General features: G+C 40.5%; 1 protein-coding gene across 6 annotated transcripts in view; it reads right to left on the bottom strand.

The window, feature by feature from the left end:
• The window catches only part of RUFY1 (RUN and FYVE domain containing 1), a 744,748-nt gene extending 717,740 nt beyond the window's left edge, over window positions 1-27,008 (bottom strand). For 3 of the 6 annotated variants that reach the window (XM_030213171.1, XM_030213174.1, XM_030213175.1), the window contains exons 1-2: window positions 26,930-27,001; window positions 18,850-18,961 (exon numbers count right to left, since the gene is read on the bottom strand). Coding sequence is in view for 1 of the 6 variants with exons in the window: in XM_030213176.1 (XP_030069036.1) it covers window position 26,930 (1 nt within the window). In the remaining 5 variants the exon portion in view is untranslated. Of the gene's footprint in view, window positions 1-18,849; window positions 18,962-26,684; window positions 26,728-26,814; window positions 26,832-26,929 lie in introns of those variants that run through there. The other 3 variants (XM_030213173.1, XM_030213172.1, XM_030213176.1) reach the window with 3 other exon arrangements.
• Window positions 27,009-27,214: the final 206 nt, after the last annotated feature.

Raw genomic sequence — 27,214 nt, 5'->3', positions numbered from 1 at the left:
ATGGAGAAAACAAAAGTAGACAATCATGGTCCAGATTTAGATGACAACATTTTTTCTTTTTTTTACCAAGATATTCAAAGAATCTAATGAACAAACACAGTTGTACACAAATGTTTAGGCATTCCTGGTTAAATTGTATGTTCCAATGAACTTTATAATATGAAAATGAAAGATGCCAAACAGTCCTATTTCTCTACATCATCAAATTCTACAAAGGCTCTTTTCTTCGTAGTTTCGCAACTCATTTCCCAGCCCTCCAAGGTTGGCAGACAATCTCCATCTGCTGACAACCTTGGACAATATTTCTCCTCCAAAGTCCGTAAGCTACTTGATTCCCTTGTCTTCTAGCGCAGTGTTTCCCAAATCTGGTCCTGGAGTACCCCTTGCCAGTCAGATTTTCAGGATATCCACAAAGAATATGCGTGAAAGACATTGTATGCAAATCAAGTTCATGCATATTCATTGTGGATATCCTGAAAACTTTACTGGTAAAGGGTACTCTAGGACTGGACTTGGGAAACACTGTTCTAGTGAACCTTCTACTCCTTCCAGCACACCTTCCTAGCACTCGTTCCCTCCTACGCCAGTAGCATGCTCCTCCACCTGGGATTCTCATCCCGTCCTACACCAGTAGCATGCTCCTCTACCTGGGATTCTCATCCCCTCCTATTCCAGTAGTATGCTCCTCCACCTGGGATTCTTTTTCCCCAACCATCTATAGCCCAGCTCACAAATATCTTACATTCTATGCATCTTACAACATGCTCTTTAGATCCAGTTCACTTTTTCCATCCATGGATTTCTGCCTCTCAGTCTTCATATGATCAATCACAGTCTCAACTCTGGCCTCGTTCCCCTACCCTGGAAGAAAACAACTGACATTCCTCTTCTTAAGCTTCTCTCGACTCTTCCTGCTCATCTAATTTTCACTCCATCTCTACGCTACCTTTTGTGTCTAAATTACATTAGAAAATTGTTTTTAAACCAACTCCTTAGTCACTGTGAACAACAATCTATTCTTCATCCCTGACAAACCAGATTTAGATCTCTGCACAGTAGAAACAACTGTGACTACACTTTTTAGTGAGCTTCATGCCATTCTTGACTGTGGACAAATTGCCTTAGTTGTTTCACTAGACCTGTCCACCAGCTTTGATCTGGTCAACCACTCCATTTTTCTCTCCCGCCTTCATAATATTCTCTTTCTGGCTCAGTACGCAACTGGTTCACCTCTTATCTTTTAGATTGCTCATTCACTGTCAACACCCCTGTTTAATCTTCCTCTGGACAATCTCTGGTGTCTCCCAGGGTTCTGTTCTCTCCCCTCTGTTGTTTAAATATCTACCCAAGTCCTTTGGCCACTAATTCAAGATCATAATATTTGATTCTTTTCTTTATGCAGACGATATCTTACTGATCTACCCAACATCCCACATATCTCCTGTGTTCATTCAATTACAAGTCTGTCTGGATGCACTGGCCAACTGGTTAGCTGATCACAAGTTTGTACTTAACCCCTCCAAAACTGTTGTTTCCTGGGTCATTCCACTCTAACTCTCTTACTCCTGTTCTCTTTAACAGACCCATTGCACCAATTGACTGTTTCTGTTATCTCAAAGTTCTTGTTAACTATCTTTCGAGTCTTAAGTTGCTCACGTCATTAAACAAGGTTTCCCAATTCTATGAAAACTTCGGTCCATTCGCAATTAACATTTACACCCCTTTCCTATATAGCCTGATTCATGCATTTCTAACCTAATGGATTGACTACTGCAATGCCATTTACTCTGGTATCTCTAAATCTTCTCTTTGTCTACAAACTCTCTAGAATTCAGCATCTCATCTTCTCCTAAGAGCACGTAAATTTGATCACGCCTTCCCACTGAGCCTCACTGCATTGGCTCCCTGTTTTCTACTGGCCCAATTTTAAAATTCTCTGACTAACTCATAAGGCTTTCCACAAAGGATCCCCTCCTTACCTATCCTCCCTGACTATTCCTTATACCCCAACCATACCCTTAGGTCCTTAGATGCCAACTGTCTTGTTTTGCCCTTCCCCTGTTTGGCACATTACAAGTCCACCCGTTACTCTGCCTTTCTTTTTCCTCGCCCCTAAACTTTGAAATGGCCTCTACCCACTCCACCCCCATCGTTAGATCAGAACCAATAGCAGAAATCTATCAACCGAGGCCAAGGAATTCCTCACAATCTGGGATAAACAATGCAAATCCATACTACATGAAATTACCCTGGTAATGAAGAAGAAGAGATACAGACCAAAGCCACCCCCTTGGCTCCATGAGGAATTAAAGGAACTAAAAAGACAGTACAGAAAACGGGAACAGAAATGGCAAAAGCATAAAGCTGACAAGACAAAGCTAGAATGGAAAAATGCAATTAAAACTTACAAGGTGAGTATAAGACGTGCAAATGAAAATACTACAGAGAGCAAGTGGGAACACACTACACAAACACAAAGAACACTAGACACAAACCCTGTGACAGTGAAGAATGATGTGGCCCCATCTGCACTAGATCTAGCAAAATACTTCAAGAAAAAGACTGCAGATCTAAGAAGGGGGCTAACACAGGACAACAGAAACCTAGACACATATAGAAAGGAAACAGAAGTACAGCATGGACATAATTCATCCCCCCCCCCCCCCCCCCACACACACACTTGACATCATTGAAAAATTTCCATGGTATTCTGTTTGCTGGATGACTGCCCTAACTACCTAATGGAGGCCTCAGCACATTTCACAGACCAAATCTGATCACACACATGTTATCCAAAGGTCAATTCCCAACTGAAAAGGGTAGAATAGTTCTGACACTGATCCTTAAGAATGCACAAAAGAGCAAAAGCAAAGTCTCAAACTACAGACCAATGACCTCCATACCCCTCATTACCAAGATCATGGAAGGACTGGTATCCAAACAGCTCATGGACAACCTGGACAACTTCTCCATACTCCATGACTCCCAAATTATTATTATTAGCATTTGTATAGCGCTACCAGACGCACGCAGCGCTGAACACCTGATACAAAGTGAGACAGTCCCTGCTCAAAAGAGCTTACAATCTAAATAATACAGACAGACAAGACAAGACAGTTACGGGTGAGGGAAGTAACGGGAGCTAAAAAGCAGCAGTGAAAAGGTGGGTTTTCAGCATAGATTTGAAAACAGGTAGAGATGGAGCTAGACATATAGGTCCAGGAAATCTATATAAGGTGCCGCGAGAGAAAGGGAGCGAAGCCTGGAGTTAGCAGTGGAGGAGAAGGGGGATGACAAGAGAAATCTGTCCAGTGAGCGGAGTTCACAGGGAGGAATATAGGGAGAGACGAGAGTGGAGAGGTAATGGGGGGCTGCAGATTTAAAGGTCAGTACGAGAAGTTTAAACTGAATGCAGAAGCGGACAGGAAGCCGGTGAAGTGACTTGAGGAGTGGGCTGGTGTGGGTATAACGATTCTGGCGGAAAATAAGTCATGCCCCAGAATTTTGGACAGATTGGAGAGGAGAGAGATGGCTGAGCGGAAGACCCGTGAGAAGTAAATTGCAATAGTCCAAGCGAGAGGTGACAAGGGTGTGTATAAGGGTTCTGGCAGCATATTCAGAAAGGAAGGGGCAAATTTTGCTAATATTGTAGATAAAGAAACGACAGGTTTTGGCGATCTGTTGAATATGTGCAGAGAAGGAGAGAGAGGAATCAAAGAAGACTCCAAGGTTACGAGCCAAGGAGACAGGGAGGATGTGAGAGCCATTAACAGAGATAGAAAAAGGGGGAAGAGGGGAGGTGGGTTTAGGGGGAAAGGGGAAAAACGAGAAGTTCAGTTTTGTACATGTTGAGCTTTAGATGGCATTGAGACATCCAAGCAGCAATGTCGGACAAACAGGCTGAGATTTTGTCCTGGATCGAGGTTGAGATTTCAGGGGTGGAGATGTAGATCTGAGAGTCATCAGCGTAAAGATGGTATTGAAAGCCATGGGATGAAATCAGGGTACCAAGGGAAGAAGTATAGATGGAGAAAAGGAGGGGTCCAAGGACAGAACCCTGAGGCACACCAACAGAAAGCGGGATGGAAGTTGAAGAGGATCCACTAGAGTGAACACTGAAAGAACAAAGTGAGAAGTAAGAGCAGAACCAGGAAAGAACAGGGCCCTGGAATCCAAGCGAGGACAGCGTATCCAGAAGTATAGTGTGGTCAACAGTGTCGAAAGCAGCAGATAGGTCAAGAAGGATAAGGATAGAATAGAGACCTCTGGATTTAGTCAGCAGCAGGTCATTAGAGACTTTAGTAAGTGCAGTTTCAGTAGAGTGAAGAGGGCGAAAACCAGATTGGAGTGGGTCAAGAATAGGTTGTGCAGAAAGAAAGTCAAGACAACGGCGGTGAACGACACATTCAAGTAATTTGGAGAGGAAACGGAGAAGGGAGATGGGGCGATAGTTGGAGGGACAGGTAGGGTCAAGTGAGAGTTTTTAAAGGAGTGGAGTGACAGCATGTTTGAAGGCCATAGGAACAGTTGCAGTGGAGAGTGAAAGATTAAGGATGTGACAGATGACTGGGATGATAGTAGGAGAGATAGTGTTAAGTGGGGATGGGATCAGAGGAACAGGTAGTACATTAAGAGGAGGAAAGAAGAAGGACAGTTTCCTCAGTAGAAACTTCTGAGAAGGAGGAAAAGGAAGGAGAGGGATTCAGGCCACAATTCAGCAAGTAAACAGTACTCAACGCTACTAGCCAACTTCAAATGTAAAAATCAGCAAGGCCAAGTGAATCCTATTTCTACAATTAGACATGTCAAACACCTTTGACATGATCGACCACCAGATCCTGATAAAATAACTGGGAAAAAAGGCGTGTTTTTTTAAATTGCATATTCTTACTTTACCATAAAAAAGTAAAGAAACATCTTAGAATAATAATCATCTAGAAAACAAAGCCTAAAGCAAAATAAATAGGTTTAGTCCACATCAAGAAAACTGCTGTAGACAAACAAGCGAGTTGAAACTAGAAAATAAATGGAAAAACAAAATTTCTATAGAGCAGAACAGGAAATTATTATTATTTTCATGAACCTCAAAAACCAAATCATCTCAAGAAACCTGCTTAGCAGGCACTGGTTTATCAGTAAGAAACAATTCTAAGAAGAATCCACAAAAATATAACTATGGTTTCCATACTGAACCAGGCATTTACAGGGAAATTTAAGGAAAAAGGTTGCCCCAACAGTCAAAACTCTAGGTTTTAGCTGCAGGAACTGCTTTCTACGTAACTGTGTCTGGTAACATGTAAATTTGTTGACCACAGAAGGGTACAGAGTATTTGAGAAATACATTTTAATAATAGTGTTTTTCTCAATTTCAGAAGTCAAATATCGGCATTGCCATTGAGATGCTAAAATGGTTCCAAGGCTTTCTGACATCCAGATCCTACCAAGTCAAAATGAGTAACACACTATCCCCCCCATGGACAGTTGAATGCAGGGTTCCGCAAAGTATCACCCACACTAGTCAACGTAATGAAGCTCCCACTAGTAAACACACTGGCAAGAAACAGTTTTAACCCATTCGTCTATGCAGATGACGTGTTAAACTACATTCCATTTGACAAGGACACGACAGAAATAGCAGTGAATATCCTAGAATCCTGGGCAATGTAGGGATATTTACCTGAGATCTCACCTTTGCTGGTCTTGGCCTATACAAGCCTGAACCATTCTTCTAACAATATGGATTCTGCAACTTGTGACCTGAATACATCTGTAACTAGCAGAATCCAGCTTTCTTGCAAAGGAAAGGTACTGCTGAGCGTTGCAGGATTACTTCCAAGGACATACTGTTTGTTGCAAACTAGCCCCGTTATCTTCTGGGAACACTGGAGTTTGCATGTCATCTATAACAAAGGCTTCTTCATGACTATGAATCTGGCTGGACATTATGTCTTCTTTTTTGATTGGTCCACAGGTATCATCTGACGCTTGGATACCAAAGGTATGGACTGAAGAAAGTTTAGTTAGAGAGGTGGTCAGAGGAAGAACAGCTGGATGAGACCACCAGAGTTAGTTGGAGTCAGAAACAGAGGGAGGACAGAGAAGAAGAGAACACCAGAGGGAGAAACGCCAGAGAACTTGCAGATGGATAGAAAGCTCTAAAGAGAGCAAGAGACTGTTTTCCTAATACCAGTGAACTGCATGCTTGTAACCAAATCAAGGTTAGCTCAGCCACCACAAAGCCCTATGGAAGACTGTGTAATCTACCTTCAGAGAATCAATTCTTGGACCTATTCATAAGTACATAAGTACATAAGTAATGCCACACTGGGAAAAGACCAAGAGTCCATCGAGCCCAGCATCCTGTCCACGACAGCGGCCAATCCAGGCCAAGGGCACCCGGCAAGCTTCCCAAACGTACAAACATTCTATACATGTTATTCCTGGAATTGTGGATTTTTCCCAAGTCCATTTAGTAGTGGTTTATGGGCTTGTCCTTTAGGAAACTGTCTAACCCCTTTTTAAACTCTGCTAAGCTAACCGCCTTCACCATGTTCTCCGGCAACGAATTCCAGAGTTTAATTATGCGTTGGGTGAAGAAACATTTTCTCCGATTTGTTTTAAATTTACTACACTGTAGTTTCATCGCATGCCCCCTAGTCCTAGTATTTTTGGAAAGCGTGAACAGACGCTTCACATCCATCTGTTCCACTCCACTCATTATTTTATATACCTCTATCATGTCTCCCCTCAGCCATCTCTTCTCCAAGCTGAAAAGCCCTAGCCTCCTTAGTCTTTCTTCATAGGGAAGTCCTCCCATCCCCGCTATCATTTTAGTCACCCTTCGCTGCACCTTTTCCAATTCTACTATATCTTTCTTGAGATGCGGCGACCAGAATTGAACAATACTCAAGGTGTGGTCGCACCATGGAGCAATACAATGGCATTATAACATCCTCACACCTGTTTTCCATACCTTTCCTAATAATACCCAACATTCTATTCGCTTTCCTAGCCGCAGCAACACACTGAGCAGAAGGTTTCAGTGTATTATCGACGACGACACCCAGATCCCTTTCTTGGTCCGTAACTCCTAACGTGGAACCTTGCATGACGTAGCTATAATTCGGGTTCTTTTTTTCCACATGCATCACCTTGCACTTGCTCACATTAAACGTCATCTGCCATTTAGCCGCCCAGTCTCCCAATCTCGTAAGGTCCTTCTGTAATTTTTCACAATCCTCTCGCGAGTTAACGATTTTGAATAACTTTGTGTCATCAGCAAATTAAATTACCTCGCTAGTTACTCCCATCTCTAAATCATTTATAAATATATTAAAAAGCAGTGGTCCTAGCACAGTCCCCTGAGGAACCCCACTAACTACCCCTCTCCATTGTGAATACTGCCCATTTAACCCCACTCTGTTTCCTATCCTTCAACCAGTTTTTAATCCACAATAGGACATTTCCTCCTATCCCATGACCCTCCAATTTCCTCTGTAGCCTTTCATGAGGTACCTTGTCAAACGCCTTTTGAAAATCCAGATACACAATATCAACCGGCTCCCCTTTGTCCACATGTTTGTTTACTCCTTCAAAGAATTTAAGTAAATTGGTCAAGCAAGATTTCCCCACATAAAAGCCGTGCTGACTTGGTCTCAGTAATCCATGTCTTCGGATGTGCTCTGTAATTTATTCCCGGACTGACTCGCTGAGGCTTCAGCTCGAGTCAGAGGAAATATCTGCTTCTCTACCATTGGGAGTCTTTCACAGACGGCAAAGTGAGATTCAGGGTTTATTGCCTATAGTCGGGGAAATGAGTCCTTAGTTTGTCTGTGACAGATAGGTTTACTTCAGGACTTCTGGTCTGTGTAGTTAGCTGATCACTGTGTTTTGCATAAGACGTGTAATAAGTTCTTATAACAATCATTAGGAATTCATGATTGTACTGTGTTGTGTAATCACTCCTTTAGTTAGTGCATTAGGATAATCAGATGGTAATATATTTTGGTGCAAACAAAAAAACAGCACCACGGGCCTTTAAAATGGAACAAAGTTCTTTAATGAATGAGCCTTGACCCGACACGGGCCGTGTTTCGGTGACTAGCACCTGCATCAGGGGTCTACATAAAATACAAAACATAGAAATAATATATTTTTAAAAATTGTTAACATATAATGAATAAAACCAAGAATTAAAAATAATATTTAGACTCATCAAGCATACATATATAAGCCTAAGAGGCTCATTTTCAAAGCACTTAGCCTCCCAAAGTTCCATAGAAACCTATGGAACTTAGCCTCCCAAAGTGCTTTGAAAATATGCCTCTATATAAACACCTAAAGCATTTAATATTTTAACATTGCATTTAATAATCTCATATATTATTATATAGTAATTTGAAAATAAATGGATAAATAATCAAAACAAAAATGGTAATGGTAACTCACCACAGTGATGACGTGGAAAACTTGGGGAATAACTCGAATATTTTCATCTACAATATTCCTTACTTTTGGACAAAAAATTTTTCATATATTAATATATGTTTAAAATGCTTATTTTAATTATTAATAATATATTTTATAGAAAGGCCATATTATATAATACTGGCTATAACTGAATTTAAAAATAATTTTTTAAAACATTTTAAAATATACAACAAATTTCAAACATTACACTGATAATATCATGAGCCTTCAAAAACATTCAAATCAGCACAGAATAAATAGATATATACATCTTCAAATATAAAAGCCAAAAATATAATATCTAGTGGCATTACTTGATCTTAATTTTGAAAAAACAGCATTTTGTCACTATATGTGTATATATATATACATATATATATATGCATATATATACATATGTATCTGTGTATATGTATATCTATATATTATAGCATAAACAGGGCTTCTATTATCTTTTGAAGCTCTGGGTATATTTATTTGGTTATCTGCCAATTGCAATTAATTATGTAAACTTTATTTGTAACTGCTATAATGGTATTTTAGCTAATGACAAAATACCTTAAAAATTTGCATTTATTTTATCTACCAGTCACAATTAATTATACAAATGGCATCTTGAATAGTGGCAAAGGATTAACAGGGCTTTAATTCACATATATATGTTTCTCACATCAGCATTCATTTAATAAAATGTCTTCAATATATCATCACTGTGACCCCTGACGCAGGTGCTAGTCACCGAAACACGGCCCGTGTCGGGTCAAGGCTCATTCATTAAAGAACTTTGTTCCATTTTAAAGGCCCGTGGTGCTGTTTTTTTGTTTGGACTTTAGTTTGTACTTTGTTCCCTCTCTTTTGTTATACCCAAGTCACGAGTGAGGGATGGCCTTTAAAAATTGGGACAATGTACTCGGTTATTCTGAGGATCGACTAAATAATTTATTTCAGGAACCACCAATTTTCGATGAGAATGAGGATGAAACGTTATCTGATAAGTGGCATGATGTTATTAATCATAAACAAAATTTGATAAGAAACGAATTACATTATGCAACCCTGATACAATATTGTAGGGTACAACGCATACCACGTGGTTTAAGAATTAAGAAAGAACCACAGATGTTTAGAGACAATAAAATTTTCTTGGACAAGTGGTGTGCAATTTTGAATAAATGTTCGCTAGATCTAATGATTTTACTTATAGAAACATCCAAAGAAAGAGTTGACATTTTGAAAAAGGAAATTCAAATTAGAACTGATGTGTTGTCTGTTGAAGATTCAAACTTCGATCAACACATGTCTTCTTTACAAAAGAAGATTGACACTTTTCGAAAAGATATTAAACGTCACAAATATGACAAATTTAAACGTGATGAGAACGATTACAAGAGTGGTAATATATACCCGTGGGCTGTTCCTAAATACACTAGTAAAGCCAATAGACGTAAACTGAGTCACAGGGTGGATCTGACATCACATCAAGATAACATACAAGCTGATGAAGGGACTTCCAGGATGCCCCCAGAAAAATCAAGGAAAAGAATTAGAAATGACTCAGACGAACTATTTACATCTCCTTGTTCAACTCCAAGACAGAATTCAACTGTTATTAACAGAAGAATTGAGGAGAGTCAGCAAGATCATTTTTTAGACAAGATTTGGGACATGAACCAACCTGTGAAGAACAACAGAGAGAACCGATATTCAACAACAAACAACAGAAAATATCAGTATCCGACTTATCCCTACCGTGGAAGGGGACGAGGCAGAGGGAGAGGAGGAATATGGAGGGGCCGAGGACAGAGAACGTCCAGCTTCAATCAGTAGCACAACAGACCACCGACATTCCGGTGATCAATTTATCAGACTACACTTTGACCACTGATCAAGCACATGTTTTACAAAAAGGTCTTAAGTTTGTACCAACGAATCATTATGACCCGTTTCAGACAAGAGTTGACTTATACCGGTTTGAAAGGAAATTAAAGATCATGCATTACTTTCAAGAACAATCGGTTGATTATCAAGACAACAGTGTCATCAAAAATAAATCACGATGGACTCCACCAGGTATCACTGATCCATTAATACAAGCCTTCCAGAGTTGTGTGATGCGTGATTTGACAGTATTAGAGAAGAAAAAGAAAAGACTTTTTTACAACTTAACAAAGAATGAGAAAGAGGCGTTACAATCTCTAAGATCCAACAGTGAAATTGTCATTAAGCCTGCAGACAAGGGAGGAGGTGTTGTTATTCAAAACTCGACAGACTATATAAAAGAAGTAATACGACAATTGTCTGACACTAATTTCTATAAACTTCTAGAAAATGATCCCACTATGAAAGCAGAGATAGATTTCTGGATAAAATTTGGTTTTGAGTCTGGTTTTTTAACAAATAAAGAGAAAGATTTTTTAAGTGTGCCATATCCGATTACACCAACAATTTATATGTTACCTAAGGTGCATAAAACACTTCTTAATCCTCCTGGGAGACCGATTGTTGCTGCTATTGGATCACTTTTAGAACCTCTGTCTAAATTTGTAGATGTTTTTTTGAGACCTTTTATTCCATATGTTAAATCGTATATAAGAGATTCTGCACATGTGATTCAACTTCTGGACGAGTTTGAAGGTTATGATGAAAACATTATATTAGTGACCTTTGACATTGAAAGTCTGTATACAAATATCCCTCAGGATAAGGCCCTTAATATTTTAAAGGATATTCTTGATAATCGCACAGACAACATGCGGATTCCAACATCCTTTATTATTGAATTAGCAACACTAGCATTAAAAGAAAATTTTTTATGCTTTCAAGGAAAATTCTACAAACAGATAAAGGGAACTGCAATGGGTGCAACTATGGCCCCAGACATCGCTATTCTCTATGTAGCGCAATTTGAAAAAGAATTTTTGGAAACAAATCCATTTCAAGATGAAATTAAACTGTGGAAACGCTATATCGATGATATTTTGATGTTTTGGAAGGGAGATCTTGAAAGATTGCAAACCTTTTATACCTGGCTCAATTCCCTAGATCCTAATCTCAGATTTACAATGCAACTCCATCAGAATTCTATTGCTTTTTTGGATATAAATATCATTAAAAATATGGACAGGTTTGATACAACAATTTTTAAGAAACCGATTGACAAAAACCAGTTTTTGCACTTTGACAGTTTCCATAGTAGAAGTCTCAAGGAGAATCTTCCACGATCACAGTTCCTACGGCTCCGGAGACTGTGTAGCCAAATAAATGATTTTGAAGAACAATCCAAACCTCTACAGAAAAAATTCCAGGATCGAGGTTATCCTTCAAAATGTATTACTAAAGGCTTTCAACAGGCTAGAACATCTGACAGAGAAAAATTACTCAAACCACGAGATGATAGAAAAACACCAGATATTGTTTGCAGCCTACAGTTCTCAAACTATTCAAGAGACATTCAGAAAATTATATATAACAACTGGCATATCCTTGAAGAACACAGTTGCTTTCAAGATAAAAAAGTCACAATCGCACACACTAGAGGAAGGAATTTAAAAGAAATTATTGCCCCATCATCACTGCCTCAAACTAACAATGATCAACGATTAGAACTGGATCATTTTGCTATTGGCCATCATCCATGCAAGAGTTGTTCGGTATGTCAGTTGTCAATGGATATTGTATCCTTTGAACATCCGCAGACTGGCAAAATTTATAAACTGCTGAACCACACTAACTGCAATACCACACATGTCGTATATGTTATTATGTGCCCTTGCTCATTACTTTACGTGGGTAAAACAAAGAGAAAAATCAAGACGCGCATAATTGAGCATAGGAGTAATATCAATCGGGGTAATCTTACTGCCCCACTTGTGCAACATTATATGGAACAATCGCATTCCCCGTCTGATCTCCGTTTTTTTGTCTATCAAGTGGTTAAAAAGCCGTGGCGTGGTGGTGACCTTGATCTGCTTTTGTTACAACGAGAACAAAGAACTATTTTTGAATTCAATACAGTAACTCCTGCAGGACTTAATCTAGAGATAGACTTGTCTGTTTTTCAATGAATATTTAAACTATGTTGTTTTCTTTCTTTTCAAACATTGGAAGGATGTTCTTTGCAGTTCACTTTAAGGAACATTTATATATGTGACTAATGGATGTATGATATGCTTGGTTTAAAGCATATTTTTGATTGTTTGATGTCATGTATTTATGAACAAATGATTCACACATGTACTTATTTAAGTTTAACATCTGATTGCATGGGTATATTCAACATAACATTATGATAAAACTACAGATTTGTAATGCCACTCACGTTTCATTCTAGTTTTTAAGGTTTCAAAAAATGTTTTTCATTAATTTTTTAATTAATTTTAATTCATTTTTTAATAATCATTTTATATAGTAAATACATTAGAATATATTGGTACATTTAATGATAAAACCATATGTTTGTAATATTATTTAAGTTTATATTTAGAATTTAATAATTAATTATAAATGTAATTTATAGACTCACAAGGTAGATAATAATGGCACAATATAAACATACAATTATAAGAATGAAGTGCTGTTTAAACTCAATTTTAGCATTTACAAGCTTTTTTAATGACATAATAAAATAGTATATGAACAGTTAAATTTAAAATATAATTAATAGACTTAGTAAATTAAAATTGGGGTATGGTAAGTTCATATTTGTTCAGAAAATCTTTTTAAATTTGGTCATTTAATATTTGATAAATATTCATTTTAAGAGTAGATAACAAATTGGAATATGAAGAGTTAATTGAAGATACAATTTATAGATTTGCTAAATAGATTAAAATTGCAATATAGTTAGTTAATTGTTTTGATAATTACTCAATATCCTGTTATTTTATATATATTTTAAACAAATGGCCATTTTAATAATGTAGGCTTTAGGACCCAGTAAATGATTCCTGCATATCTGGCAGGCTTTTAGACCCAGTAACCACCTTAATTCATTTGATAGGATAAAGGTTAATGCTTTGTGAAGATTAGGTGTTTTCACTTAAGTTAATCAAAAAATGTCTCCACCCTGTGTGACGTGGTATTAAAAGCAGAGCCTTTTGAGAGCACAGCTTTTCATCCATTTGGATACAGAAAGTGAAGGTGCCTTGGTGCTTTATAACTTTTGCTACGTGAGACGTGGGGGTAAGTTTTTTGTCATGACAATAAATTGTAGGAAGTTTCTAAGTTAGGCACTATAGTATTTGCTGCCTCATGATTTAACAACTTTTATCAATTGCACAATCTTTTTGGTAATGTCTGTGGCATTATGGTTTGTTATACTCATTGAAACCCTTCTGTTTGGCAATATAGTTTGAGGTATACAGATTTTTTTTCTTTTGACACTTGAGTTAAAATGAAAGTCAGTATTTTATTGTTTATGAAAATCATCTTTGCTATGTTTTAAAAGATATATTGAAGACATTTTATTAAATGAATGCTGATGTGAGAAACATATATATGTGAATTAAAGCCCTGTTAATCCTTTGCCACTATTCAAGATGCCATTTGTATAATTAATTGTGACTGGTAGATAAAATAAATGCAAATTTTTAAGGTATTTTGTCATTAGCTAAAATACCATTATAGCAGTTACAAATAAAGTTTACATAATTAATTGCAATTGGCAGATAACCAAATAAATATACCCAGAGCTTCAAAAGATAATAGAAGCCCTGTTTATGCTATAATATATAGATATACATATACACAGATACATATGTATATATATGCATATATATATATGTATATATATATACACATATAGTGACAAAATGCTGTTTTTTCAAAATTAAGATCAAGTAATGCCACTAGATATTATATTTTTGGCTTTTATATTTGAAGATGTATATATCTATTTATTCTGTGCTGATTTGAATGTTTTTGAAGGCTCATGATATTATCAGTGTAATGTTTGAAATTTGTTGTATATTTTAAAATGTTTTAAAAAATTATTTTTAAATTCAGTTATAGCCAGTATTATATAATATGGCCTTTCTATAAAATATATTATTAATAATTAAAATAAGCATTTTAAACATATATTAATATATGAAAAATTTTTTGTCCAAAAGTAAGGAATATTGTAGATGAAAATATTCGAGTTATTCCCCAAGTTTTCCACGTCATCACTGTGGTGAGTTACCATTACCATTTTTGTTTTGATTATTTATCCATTTATTTTCAAATTACTATATAATAATATATGAGAATGTTAAATTATTAAATGCAATGTTAAAATATTAAATGCTTTAGGTGTTTATATAGGCTTATATATGTATGCTTGATGAGTCTAAATATTATTTTTAATTCTTGGTTTTATTCATTATATGTTAACAATTTTTAAAAATATATTATTTCTATGTTTTGTATTTTATGTAGACCCCTGACGCAGGTGCTAGTCACCGAAACACGGCCCGTGTCGGGTCAAGGCTCATTCATTAAAGAACTTTGTTCCATTTTAAAGGCCCGTGGTGCTGTTTTTTTGTTTGGACTTTAGTTTGTACTTTGTTCCCTCTCTTTTGTTATACCCAATATATTTTGGTGATAATCTAATTTTATAGCAAGTTATTTTTGTATTTTCCTTGGCACTTTGCTTCAGAACTATTTATACATATTTTTCTTTACCTAATAAATATAATATATATTTCATCTGTGGCATGGTTCATTCCTATCTCAACAGCTAGCTTGTCGTTTGGGCTATAGAGGTACGCCCCCTAGACACGATTCCACAGTATTGCTATCTGCTAATGTTATCTGAGATATAAGTACCTCTAAGATCCCTACAGCAACCACATTCAAACCGAAGCTAAACAGAGAGAAAACACAATTCTTAATACTCACATCCACCTACTGCAAGGACCCTTTCTCCAGCACCACTCTAAATGGGATCACCTACCTGATAGCAGACAGTAGGGATCACAATGGACCGCTGCCTGTCCTTCAAAAAACAAACATTGTAACAAAAATGTTCCACACAATGTGGAAGTTAAGACACAATAGAGGTTACTTTCCAAGAAATGTCTTCCGTATGCTAGTGCTAACATTAACCTTGCCTCACCTAGACTACTGCAAAAGAGTCTACACCAGATGCAAAGATCATGTCCTGAAGAAATTACAAACAGAGCAAAACACTGCCGCACTACTGATTCACAGAAAATCCAACTTTGACAGAGCTAGTCCATTACTCCAAGCCTTACACTGGCTCCCTGTCAAGACAAGAATAACCTTCAAGCTCTGCACCCTAGTGTACAGAATCATTTTCGGTCTTTCTACTAGTTACATGGCAGACCTAATAATCCTGCTGCTATGCAACATCAGCACTGAATCAAGGAACTCTCTCACACTCCAATTCCCCAACTGCTATAAATGCTGTTTCCTGCCTGCCCAAGCAAGTCACTTGACCCAATTTTACCTGGCTCCTGCTGAACACTGTTCTCCCCTCCCCCCACCCCCGAGCTGTTTCCTGCCTGCCCAAGGAAGTCACATGAACCGTAAGGCTTCACAATCTGGACTCTTGCACTTACATTATCTGTTATTTTCTCCTGAACGCTTTACTTTGCTTACTTCTACTTTTACTGACACTATGCTTCTACCTACGTGCAGGTCTATATCTTTGTGCATCTTGATCTTTTTCTGTGTTTTTCAAGTTAAGTAATGCAGCTGTGGTCTATTCTCTAACTCCTTGGTTTTTCTATTCCAGTATTTTGTGGTTATCGCTCTATGTCCCCTCTCCCCCACCCCAACTCATAACATCTTCCTCCTGTAATTGTACCATTTCCTTCTGTTAAAAACACTCCAGTCCACTTTCTCTCCCAATTGGTCTCTTGAATTGTAGGTACTTATGTTCTAAGTCATGCGTGATCCGTGACAAAATTGTGCAGAGCTTGCCTTCCAGATAACAATGTTTTTTATGTTTCTCGAGTTTCTAGGTTGGGTGTTGGCATTGCTATTATTTTCTCTAAGGATCTGAAGTGTTCTGAAGTTCCTTCTCCTTTCTCCTATTCTTAACTGTTGATTGTCAAGATAGATTTGTATATTGTATTGTTCTATTGCCCTCTGGATTTAACTGTTGGGAACTGGAACCTCTGTTTAAAAGCTGTTGCCGATGCAACTATTCATTACCCTGATCTGCTCATCTTAGGTGACTAATTTTCATGTAGATAATCCTAAAGACCCAAGAGAAAAGCCTTTTCTTACATTTTTTAGTGGACATATCTCTCTCGCAATGGATCTCTTTTCCCACGCATACTGCTGGTCACACTCTGGATTTAGCTCTCACCCTCCAAGATTCCTCTGTTTATCCCAAGTCTTTTTCAACAACCCCCTTGCTTGGTCTGACCATTTCTTCTTCTTTTCAATCTTTCTATCCTCCCCCCCCCCCCCCCCACCTCATTCCTTCAACCTCCTCCCCCTCCTTTAGGTTGCTGGGTTAGACCCTTGTCTCATATTGAGTCTGGTTTCCTCTCTCCATCCCATTTTAATGTTCCTGTTTGTTATTCAAAATATGTTAATGGTCAGGTAGAGCTATGGCATTCAACCCTAGCTCAAAGGCTGGTCACTGTTGCTCCAAGGATCTTCTGTCATAAGAAGGCTGCTAAAAACAATATTGGTATACCTCTAACCTTCATCTACTGAAGCAGCAATATCGTCACGCTGAATAAATCAGGAAGAAATCTAGGGCATCTTCTGACCTTCAAAAAATGTAAAACGTTCCATCTTAAAAACGCAAAATCAAGTCATATTTCAAAAAATGTAAAACGTTCCATCATGAATATAATTTCCATCTTAAAAACGCAAAATCAAGTCATATTTCAATGCTGCTACAAAAAGCCCCACAATTCAGCTAGAGAGCTCTATTCTATTTATCAGTACTTTGTGAATCCATGTAAACCATCGTCGTATGCTGTCCCCACAGCTAAAGCATTTGCTTTATTTTTCGTAGACAAAATTGAAAATCTACAGCAACCATTACCATCCTTGCTAACCCCACAATCGAATGTTGCCCCTTCATTTTCTGATTCAGATCTTCTAGATTCTTCTTCTGTGATTGGTTCAACCACTTGGTCATCCTTTCAAACTCATACATTATCATCGATGAAGAAGGTAATGGCTATGATGAGATCCACATACTGTTTCATTGATCTCTTTCCATCTCCTTGGCTTCGGGTCTCTGACTTATGTTTACTTCCACCCCTCTTTTCCATAATCAATCTCAATTTATCGTCTGGACAATCACCTGCTATATGGAAGTCAGCTATAGTTCGACCAATTTTGAAGAAACCATCTCTTGATACTTCAGTTTTAAATCATTATCATCCTGTCTCCAATCTTTGTTATATGTCCAAGGTTTTGGAAAAGACAAGTCTTCCTCCAGCTGATGTCCTTTGCTGATAAGGCGTTAGCACTTTCATCCCCACCAATCTGGGGTTTCGTCATTATTTCAGAACAGAGACAGTTATTGCAACACTTCTTAGCAAGGTTCATGGTCATTTTGAACAGCACAATATAGTTTATTTGTTGCATTTGTATCCCACATTTTCCCACCTATTTGCAGGCTCAATGTGGCTTACATAGTACCGTGAAGGCGATCGCCAATTCCGGTATGACAAAAACAGAGTGATATTGTGGCATAGAAAAAGTTCATGTGTGACAGACACATTAGGGAATTGAAAGGAAGAAGAGTTATGTTCAGTTCGAGTACTAGTTTCGTTGTGTTGCAGGGTTCAGGCATTTTGGTTGGATCATTAGGATTCTGGCTATACCTCTTGATCTTTCTGCAGTTTTTGACTTAGTCAATCACTCCTTGCTTCTTTTTCATTTATCTTCTCTGGGGATATCTGGGAATGTGTTCTCTTGGTTCTCCTCTTTTCTATCTGTTAATTTCGGGTTCTTACATCAAGTTCTAGCTCATATAAGAAAGATTTATACTATGGTGTCCCCCAGGGTTCTCTCTCCACTCCTCTTTAAACTATTTCTGAGCCCCCTTGCTTCTCTTATTCAAATTTCTGGTATTTCAGCATATCTTTATGCAGATGGCATCCTTCTTCTATACCCAACTAATCCTTTTTCTCCTTCACTTGTCCCACTTCAATTGTGTCTAGATTCTATTCCAAATGGTTATTAGACCATAAATTAATCCTTAATAAAGATAAGACAGTCACTTGTTGGCTACCTGGGTCTATGAATCCACCCTCCTTTCCGTTAACACTTTTTAGAACTCCTGCTTCAAGTTTTCGTGATCTGGGAATTATACTGGATTCTTCCCTCTCTTTTCTTCCCCAGATCTCTTATCTAACAAAAATCAGCTTTTTTGTTTTTCATCACCTGTGCAGTATTCATTACCTGTTTGATTCTACTCATTTCATTCACGCTTTTCTCTTCAGAAATTGGAGACTCTTCAAATGTGGCTATCAGGTTACTCTGTTGCATTCATCATATGGATCATATTACACCTCTATTAAAACAGTATCACTGGTTAGCTGTAGAGCAGAGGACCACTTTCAACATAGCAGATTAGACTTTTAAAGCTCACCATTTTGGCTACCTGGAATATCATAGTTAATCTCACTGTACTTTATACTCCCACCCGTATTCTGTGTTCCTTGAATGACCATTATTTCATCCTTCCTGGGCCGAGACTAGCCCAAGTACGAGTCGACTAGATGTAGTGCTTTTTACTTTCTCGCACAGCAAAGTTGGAACAGTTTACCACTGCTTGTTCTAGTATCACTGAGTTTAAAAATTTCAAGAAAGAATTGAAAACTTGGTTGTTCCAGCAGGCCTATGGGGGTTCTGACTGATTAGGTTGTTGTGTCATTAAGGGAAAATTAGGTTCTTACCATGATAATTTTCTTTCCTTTAGTCATAGCAGATGAAGCCATTACTTATGGGTTGTGTCCATCAACCAGCAGGGGGAGATAGAGAGCACAAATTTTCTCAGTGCCTCATGGTCAGCTAGCTCCACTGCCTCTTCAGTATTTGAAGCATCCAAAGCAGTATGGCAAACCGCAATGGGAATAACATGAACTTTCCTCACAGCGAACAATGGCCCCTTAACAAGGGCATGAACTCAACAAAGGAGGGAATGAACTCATCCTCCTGGAGGGAATAAACGCGTCCTCCACTTTGTATAAACGGAGGGAATACTTGCATCCTCCTGGAGGGAATAAACTCATCCTCCCAAAACATGAACTGGAGGGAATGAACTTATCCTCCTATAACTGTAACAAGAATCCTGAAGACTGTTTTCCGACTACCCAAGGAAGGAATATAACTTCAGGAAACAAGAACAGCACCTAAAATCAGAATCACTGCAATACAGACAATCATACAGGGAGGGCTCATGGCTTCATCTGCTGTGACTAAAGGAAAGAAAATTATCATGGTAAGAACCTAATTTTCCCTTCCTTGTCATCAAGCAGATGAAGCCATTACGTATGGGATGTAACAAAGCAATCCCTAAATAGGGTGGGAACAAGCCACACCACGCGCTAGCATCTATGCTCCAAAACGTGCATCCCTCCTGGCAGCCAAATCCAGCCTGTAATGTCGGGCGAAAGAGAGCTTAGAAGCCCATGTTGCAGCACTGCAAATCTCATGAAGAGATAGTGCTCCAGTTTCCGCCCAGGAAGAGGAAATCGCTCTTCTGGAATGTGCCTTAAAGGCTTCAGGCGGAGCCCAGCCAGACAGCAGATATGCTGAAAAGATAGCTTCTTTGAGCCAACGGGCAATAGTGGCTTTAGACGCTGAACACCCTCTGCGAGGACCTGCAAACAGCACAAAAAGATGATCAGAGGTCCTGAAAGCATTTGTAATTCGCAGATACTGCAACAGAGTCCTGCGCACATCCAAAAGGTGCAACTGCCCAAATGAATCTGGAAACTCCTCCTCAACAAAGGAGGGAAGAAAAACAGGCTGGTTTAGGTGAAACGCTGAAACCACCTTAGGCATGAAGGAAGGCACGGTCCGAACCGTGACCCCTGACTCTGAGAATTGCAGAAAAGGGTCTCTACAGGACAGCGCCTGGAGCTCTGACACCCGTCTCGCCGAGGTAATGGCCACTAAGAAGATGGCCTTCAGTGTCAAATCTTTCTCTGAAGCACGCCAAAGCGGTTCAAAGGGAGCCCCCTGAAGGGCCTTCAATACTAACCCCAGGTTCCAAGCTGGACAAGGTGCCCACATGGGAGGACAAAGCCGAAGCACCCCTCTAAGAAACCGTGCCACATCTGGATGAGCAGCTAAGGACACGCTTTCAACCTTGCCACGCAGGGAGGCCAATGCTGCCACTTGCACCCGCAGGGAATTATAGGCCAAGCCTTTGTATACACCATCCTGCAAAAAGTCCAGAATCGGCGAGACAGGAGCCCGCAACGGAGAAAGCGCTCTTGAAACACACCAGACTTCAAACTGGCACCAAATCCTGGCATAAGCCACGGAAGTGGAGCGCTTACGGGCCTGCAGGAGAGTGGAAATGATCTTATTTGAGTAGCCTTTATCTCTCAATTGCGCCCTCTCAATCGCCATGCCATAAGACCAAAGCAGCAGGCGTCCTCCATGGCCACAGGACCCTGTGACAACAGGTGCGGAACCAGAGGTAACGGAAAGGGAGCCTCCAACAGCATCTGTCGGAGGTCCACATACCAAAGCCCCCTGGGCCAATCCGGGGCGATGAGCACCACTTCTCCTGGATGCAGACGAATCCGCAGGAGCACTCACCCTATCAAGGGCCACGGAGGGAAGACATACAGCAAGCCCAGGGGCCAAGGTTGAGCCAAGGCATCCAACCCGGCAGAGTGAGGATCCCTCCGTCTGCTGAAGAAGCATGGGACATTGGCATTGGAACTGGTCGCCATAAGATCCATCACTGGCTTGCCCCATTTGGCACATATCTGCAGGAATACATCGTCTGCTAGTTCCCACTCCGCTGGATCGATCCGATGCCTGCTTAGTCGGCTTGCACGTTGCTCTGACCTGCAATGTGAGCTGCTGACAGGGACTGTAGATGCAGCTCAGCCCAGTGGCAAATTTGTTTGGCCTGCGCGGCTAGAGCTCTGCACTGAGTGCCTCCTTGTCGATTTATGTAGGCCACTGCTGTCGTGTTGTCCGACATCACTCGGACAGCCAATCCTTCCAGGGTCACTTGAAAGGCCAGAAGAGCCAGAAACACCGCTTTCAACTCCAGGCGGTTGATAGACCACTCCGACTCGTCGGGCGTACACAGACCCTGGGCATGCTTCCCCTGGCAATGTGCGCCCCAGCCCTTCAGGCTGGCATCTGTCACCACGAGGCACCAATCAGGGAGCGCCAGCAGCATTCCCCGCCGCAACATGCTGTCCGAGAGCCACCACTCCATACTGAGGAGGGCCGCAGGGAGCCAAGAAAGTCTGCACTGATAATCCTGAGATACTGGAGACCATCGTTGAAGTAGAGAATACTGTACAGGTCTCAGGTGCGCTCTCGCCCATGGCACCACTTCCAAGGTGGCCGTCATCGATCCCAACAGCTGGACAATGTCCCAAGCTCGCGGGCGGGGCATCCTCAGGAGCAGATGGACCTGATTCTGAAGCTTGCACCGCCTTTGTTCGGGAAGAAACACATAGCCCGAGGCTGTGTCGAACCTGGCCCCCAAATATTCTAGAGATTGCGAGGGGGTCAGGTAACTTTTGGCCATATTGACGACCCAGCCCAGAGATTGAAGGACTGAAACCACTCTGGCTGTAGCAAGATGACTCTCTTTTTCTGAGTCTGCTCTGATGAGCCAGTCGTCTAGGTATGGGTGAACCCGGATACACTCTCGTCTGAGAAAGGCAGCTACTACCACCATTACCTTGGAGAAGGTTCGGGGAGCTGTGGCGAGGCCAAAAGGCAAGGCCCGAAACTGGAAATGTTTTCCCAACACCGCAAACCACAGAAACTTCTGGTGCGGGGGCCAAATTGGTATGTGCAAGTAAGCTTCTTTCAGGTCCAGAGACGTGAGAAACTCTCCTGGCTGTACCGCCGCAATAACGGAGCGCAGGGTTTTCATGTGAAAATGCCGCACTCTTAAGGACTTGTTTAGCTCTTTTAAGTCCAGGATCGGGCGAAAAGACCCGCCTTTTCGTGGCACCACAAAGTAAATGGAGTAGCGGCCCAAACCTTGTTCGGCGGGAGGCACCGGGATCACAGCCCCTATCTGCCACAGACTGTGCAGAGTCTCCTCTACCGCCGCCCGTTTGGCGGCAAAACCGCATCGGGACTCCACAAACACGTCTCTCACTGGGGCATCGAATTCTATTCGGTATCCGTCTCTGATCAGGTCCAAGACCCACTGATCTGCGGAGATTTTGGCCCACTCCTCGGAAAAGAGGTCTTCCTCCGATAACAGGAAACGAGGAGAGGGCCGGCGCACCATCATTGAGAGGGTTGTCCCTGAACTCCAGGCCTTGAACCGGCAGTTGCGGAACGTTTGTCCGAGCGAAAGGAGTTTCTCTGCTGAAAGCGGGCACGCGATGTGAACCCAGCAGCACGCCCTGGGCGGTACCTTCTAGCTTCACGGAAGCGAGGTCTGTAAGAGGAGCGGACCGCCTGACCCTTGGAGGGAGGCCGCGGCCTATCCTCGGGTAAGCGCTGGGGTTTAGCATCTCCCAGGCCTTTCACAATTTTCTCCAACTCCTCACCCAACAGGAGAAGGCCTTGAAAGGGCAACTTCACCAACCTTTGCTTAGAGGCCATGTCCGCCGCCCAATGCCGTAGCCACAGAAGACGGCGAGCCGCCACTGCTACAGCCATCTGTTTAGCCGAAGCTTTGACAATATCATAAAGGGCGTCAGCCAAAAAGGACAAGGCCGACTCCATTCGCGGAGCCACTTCAGATAAGGGCTCCGCTCCATCACCGGGCTGTTCCACTGCCTGTTGCAACCATGCCAGGCAGGCTCTAGCAGCATAACAACTGCATGCAGACGCCCGAATAGTAAGACCAGCAATTTCAAAGGACCGTTTAAGTGCTGATTCCAGTCTACGGTCTTGCATGTCCTTCAGGGCAACACCTCCTTCAACCGGGAGGGTAGTTCTCTTTGTCACGGCTGTGACTAGGGCATTGCAAAGCAAGTCAAATGCTCTTCACTCGGAGGAAATAATTGCCCCATAGCCCTGGAAACTTTCTGCGCTTGCCACACTTGGGAACAGCACTTAACACTCTCTGCAGCCATCGCCGAAAAATGGCGGAAAATAAAAAATGGCGGCTTTGCGCCAAACGTCTCGATCGTGGGCCCTCCCCGGAGGAGTCAGCAAACACTCTTACCGCACTGGACCAAGTATACAAGCTCCGGTCACGCTGTAGAAACTGAAGAAAACCTCTCGGTTTTTTGTTTTTTTTTAACGCTGTGAGGAAAGTAGAGAAAACAGCAAAAGAGGCAATCAAATCAACTCCGGAGGTACAGAACAGTGGGAAAGGCAGGGAAAGGCGAATCAATGTGCCTGCATCCACCAAGTATAGAGTGGGAAAGAGCAGGGAAAAGTGAAACTAATGTGCTCACATCCACTGGGGGGATGGGTAAGGCAGGGAAAGGGCTAACCTATGTGCCTTTAAAGTGAAGCTGCTATAGCCTCCAAGACCCCGGCTAACAACTGGCAAGCCAGGAGCCACCCCCAGGCAGATTTTTTAAGGAGCTTGATCAAGCTGCAACCACCCTGCTTGGGGAGATAGAGAATACTGAAGAGGCAGTGGAGCTAGCTGACCATGTGGCACTGTGAAATTTGAGTGCTATCTCCCCCTGCTGGTTGATGGACACAACCCATACGTAATGGCTTCATCTGCTTGATGACAAGGAATAGAACATTATAGGTGATAGTGATAGTGAAAGGTAAAGCAAAGATGTAACATATAGAAGGGTAAGAAAGTAGGAAGAGTTAGAAAGTAAGGTGATTGATTTAAAGAAAGTTGCACATGAGGTCAGAGAAATGGTTAAATGTTATCTCAGCTACAGTAGGAGTGGATAAACATGTCCTGCTGCAGTATGTGCTGCCCGAGTCACTCCTTGTGTGTGTGAGTGAGTAACAAGTTAGTTACTTCTTCCACTTAAGGCCTGATTGAAGAGCCAAGCTTTCACCTGCTTCCTGAAGTAGAGATAGTCTTGTGTAAAGTGCAGCCTTTCAGGCAGTGCATTCCAGAGTGTATCGAGTAGTTGTGTCAGCTTTTTTCACTTAGAAATTTACAGAAAAATAGAAGTGGAACACAAGTGCTTATACTTTTGCACAAAATATTTACATTCTGAAAAAGAATATAACTTCTCTTATGAATCATAGCAAATTTTTAGTAATCAAACTATCCCTACTCACTAACATTAATCTCCCTTCATTAAAGTATTTCCTCATCTCATGTAATATGTACAGTATGCACTGCCCTAATGACATCAACATATGTAAAGGCGAAAAAATACTGAGCATGAGCCCAGGGCTGATCTGGCCTAAGCGTGGAATATAGTCATGAAGTCTAGAAATATTTTCTCATATTTCCAGACATGAAAGTGTCATGATATGCAACAAAGCATGTAGGATGAAAGTGTAACAATTTACAGTTAATATACTGCTAAAAACAAGAAGTTCAACGCAGATTACAATAAGAATAAAAATTAAGACAGCCTCTTGACAAAAAATAAAAACATATATCCAAAACCTCAGTCTGAATTAGCGAGAAAATTCTTAAAAAGCAATGTTACATCTTCCCAAAATAAGCATATTCAGGATTAATTATAAGACAAGAGACTTATTCATGCCAGACTTTAGGGGCTTTATAAACAAGAAGTCTATCACATCTTAAGATGCTTAATGCCCTTAACTGAAGGAAATACAAAAGTGGAGCAGTTTATAGTCATTCTACTCCTAGAAGAAGCAGAAAATTCAAAGTAGGATAATAAGTATTCAGGGCAGTCATCATTCAAAACACTATACAAGGTGTAAGAAAGTTTAAAAAGAATCCTGGCCTGAACTGGGAGCCAATGAAAGCTACATGTAAAATTTAGAAATTTTGTCATGGGTGCATAAGGAAGGAATTTTGGACAGTCTGTAATCACTGAAGCATCAAGATATACCAAGTTGTTCAATCTCTGCTTTTGTCAACATTAGATTACTGCAAGCAGTCTAAACTGCTCAATCTCAAAGAAAATTTCTAATACTTCTTAGTTTTCTCATTAGAAAGAAAGTTTTTAACTAAAGAATTAACGTGAGGTTCCAGCAAAAGAGACAGGTCTAAAAAACACTCTTATGATTTTAATAGGATTCCTCTTCCGGAAAACCTACCCAGCAGGCCCGAACTAATTCATGAACAATGCATCACATCTATTTAACTAAGAAATGAACAATACCCCTTCCACATAATCATATTACTTCAAACTGTACGAATTTTACCACTCCAGTTATATTTAAGTGTACTTCTACCCTTATCCTACTCTGTATTGCTCACTAGAAACTGTAGTCCCATCCCCGGAGACTTATCAGCCTCATTAGGATTACTTCTCTCTATATGCTACTATATATTCGTCCCAGAGTTGTATTCTCTGTTCTAGAACCTTATCAACTTCCTTGCACCTACTGTTACTCTATTTTCCACTCTGTATATATTCCAGGAGTTGGTACTCTCCTCTCCAGAACCTGTAAGCCACATTGAGCCTACTGCTATGCAGGAAAATGTGGGATACAAATGTAATAAATAAATAATAGGGGAGAGAGTATATTTGACAACGTATAGACATACAATCAAATCAGCAGATCAGGATTATTATCCAAGAGCAGAAACTTAGTTTTCTCAGCATTTAAGATTGTAATGTGATATCCAAGTATTAACTGTTGACATACAACAATGAACAGAAGTTGTATGCCTCAGTGTCTCTTGACTAGAAGCTGGCTGAAAGTTACAAAACATGTGGGACCTGTTTACTGTCTAAGGCGCGTTAGCATTTTTAATGCGCCTACAATTAGCGCATGCTCTAACCTTGTAGGCACCTATAGGGATACTGCAGGTGCATACATGGTTAACGCGTGTTGAAATGCTAACGCGCATATAACGTGGCTTAGTAAACATGGACCATGATGATTTAACTGCTGCAAATGGCACAGGGGATGCCATGCAAAATGACTTTACACCACATGTTAAGGATTGTTTCGTATTTAAATCTTTATAAGAAGTTGAAACACAAATTTGCCAAATCGGTTTTCCTTCACTCAAACTCTGCAGAGGTACAACAACTACTACTACTACTATTTATCATTTCTATAGCGCTACAAGGCATACGCAGCGCTGTACACCATACACAAAGACAATCCCCTGCTCACAGAAAATAATAATTATTTTCAAGAATTTTACAATGAAACTCAGAGACACCAACCACCCCCTTCAAACGCACTGAAGACCAGTATTCTCACACTCCAGCCCCTATTCCCCACATACTTGTTTTCGAGCTCAGGCAGCTCACCAACAGGAGCAGAGCAATTCATATAGAATTCTTGCTAACGCGCGTCGCCGGAACTATCCTGTAGTCTCGGGTTCCACCCCCCTCGTCTTCCTGCCTTCTGCTCGTCCCGCCCAATGAGGTGATTAAACCTCCTTAGTCCCGCCCTGCCGGAAAATGGAAGTGACCAAGGTACTAACAGAGAGGAAGGGCTTAGGGCCCCTGGCCTGGCGCAGAAAATTTTCAGAGCTGCCAGTGCCTGCGGTTATGGGCAAGTAGGCTTT

The sequence above is a fragment of the Microcaecilia unicolor genome, chromosome 8, assembly GCF_901765095.1.
Source record: "Microcaecilia unicolor chromosome 8, aMicUni1.1, whole genome shotgun sequence".
NCBI lineage: Eukaryota > Metazoa > Chordata > Amphibia > Gymnophiona > Siphonopidae > Microcaecilia > Microcaecilia unicolor.
Note: the sequence above shows the minus strand (reverse complement) of the source record. Positions and strands in the feature narration are given on the sequence as shown.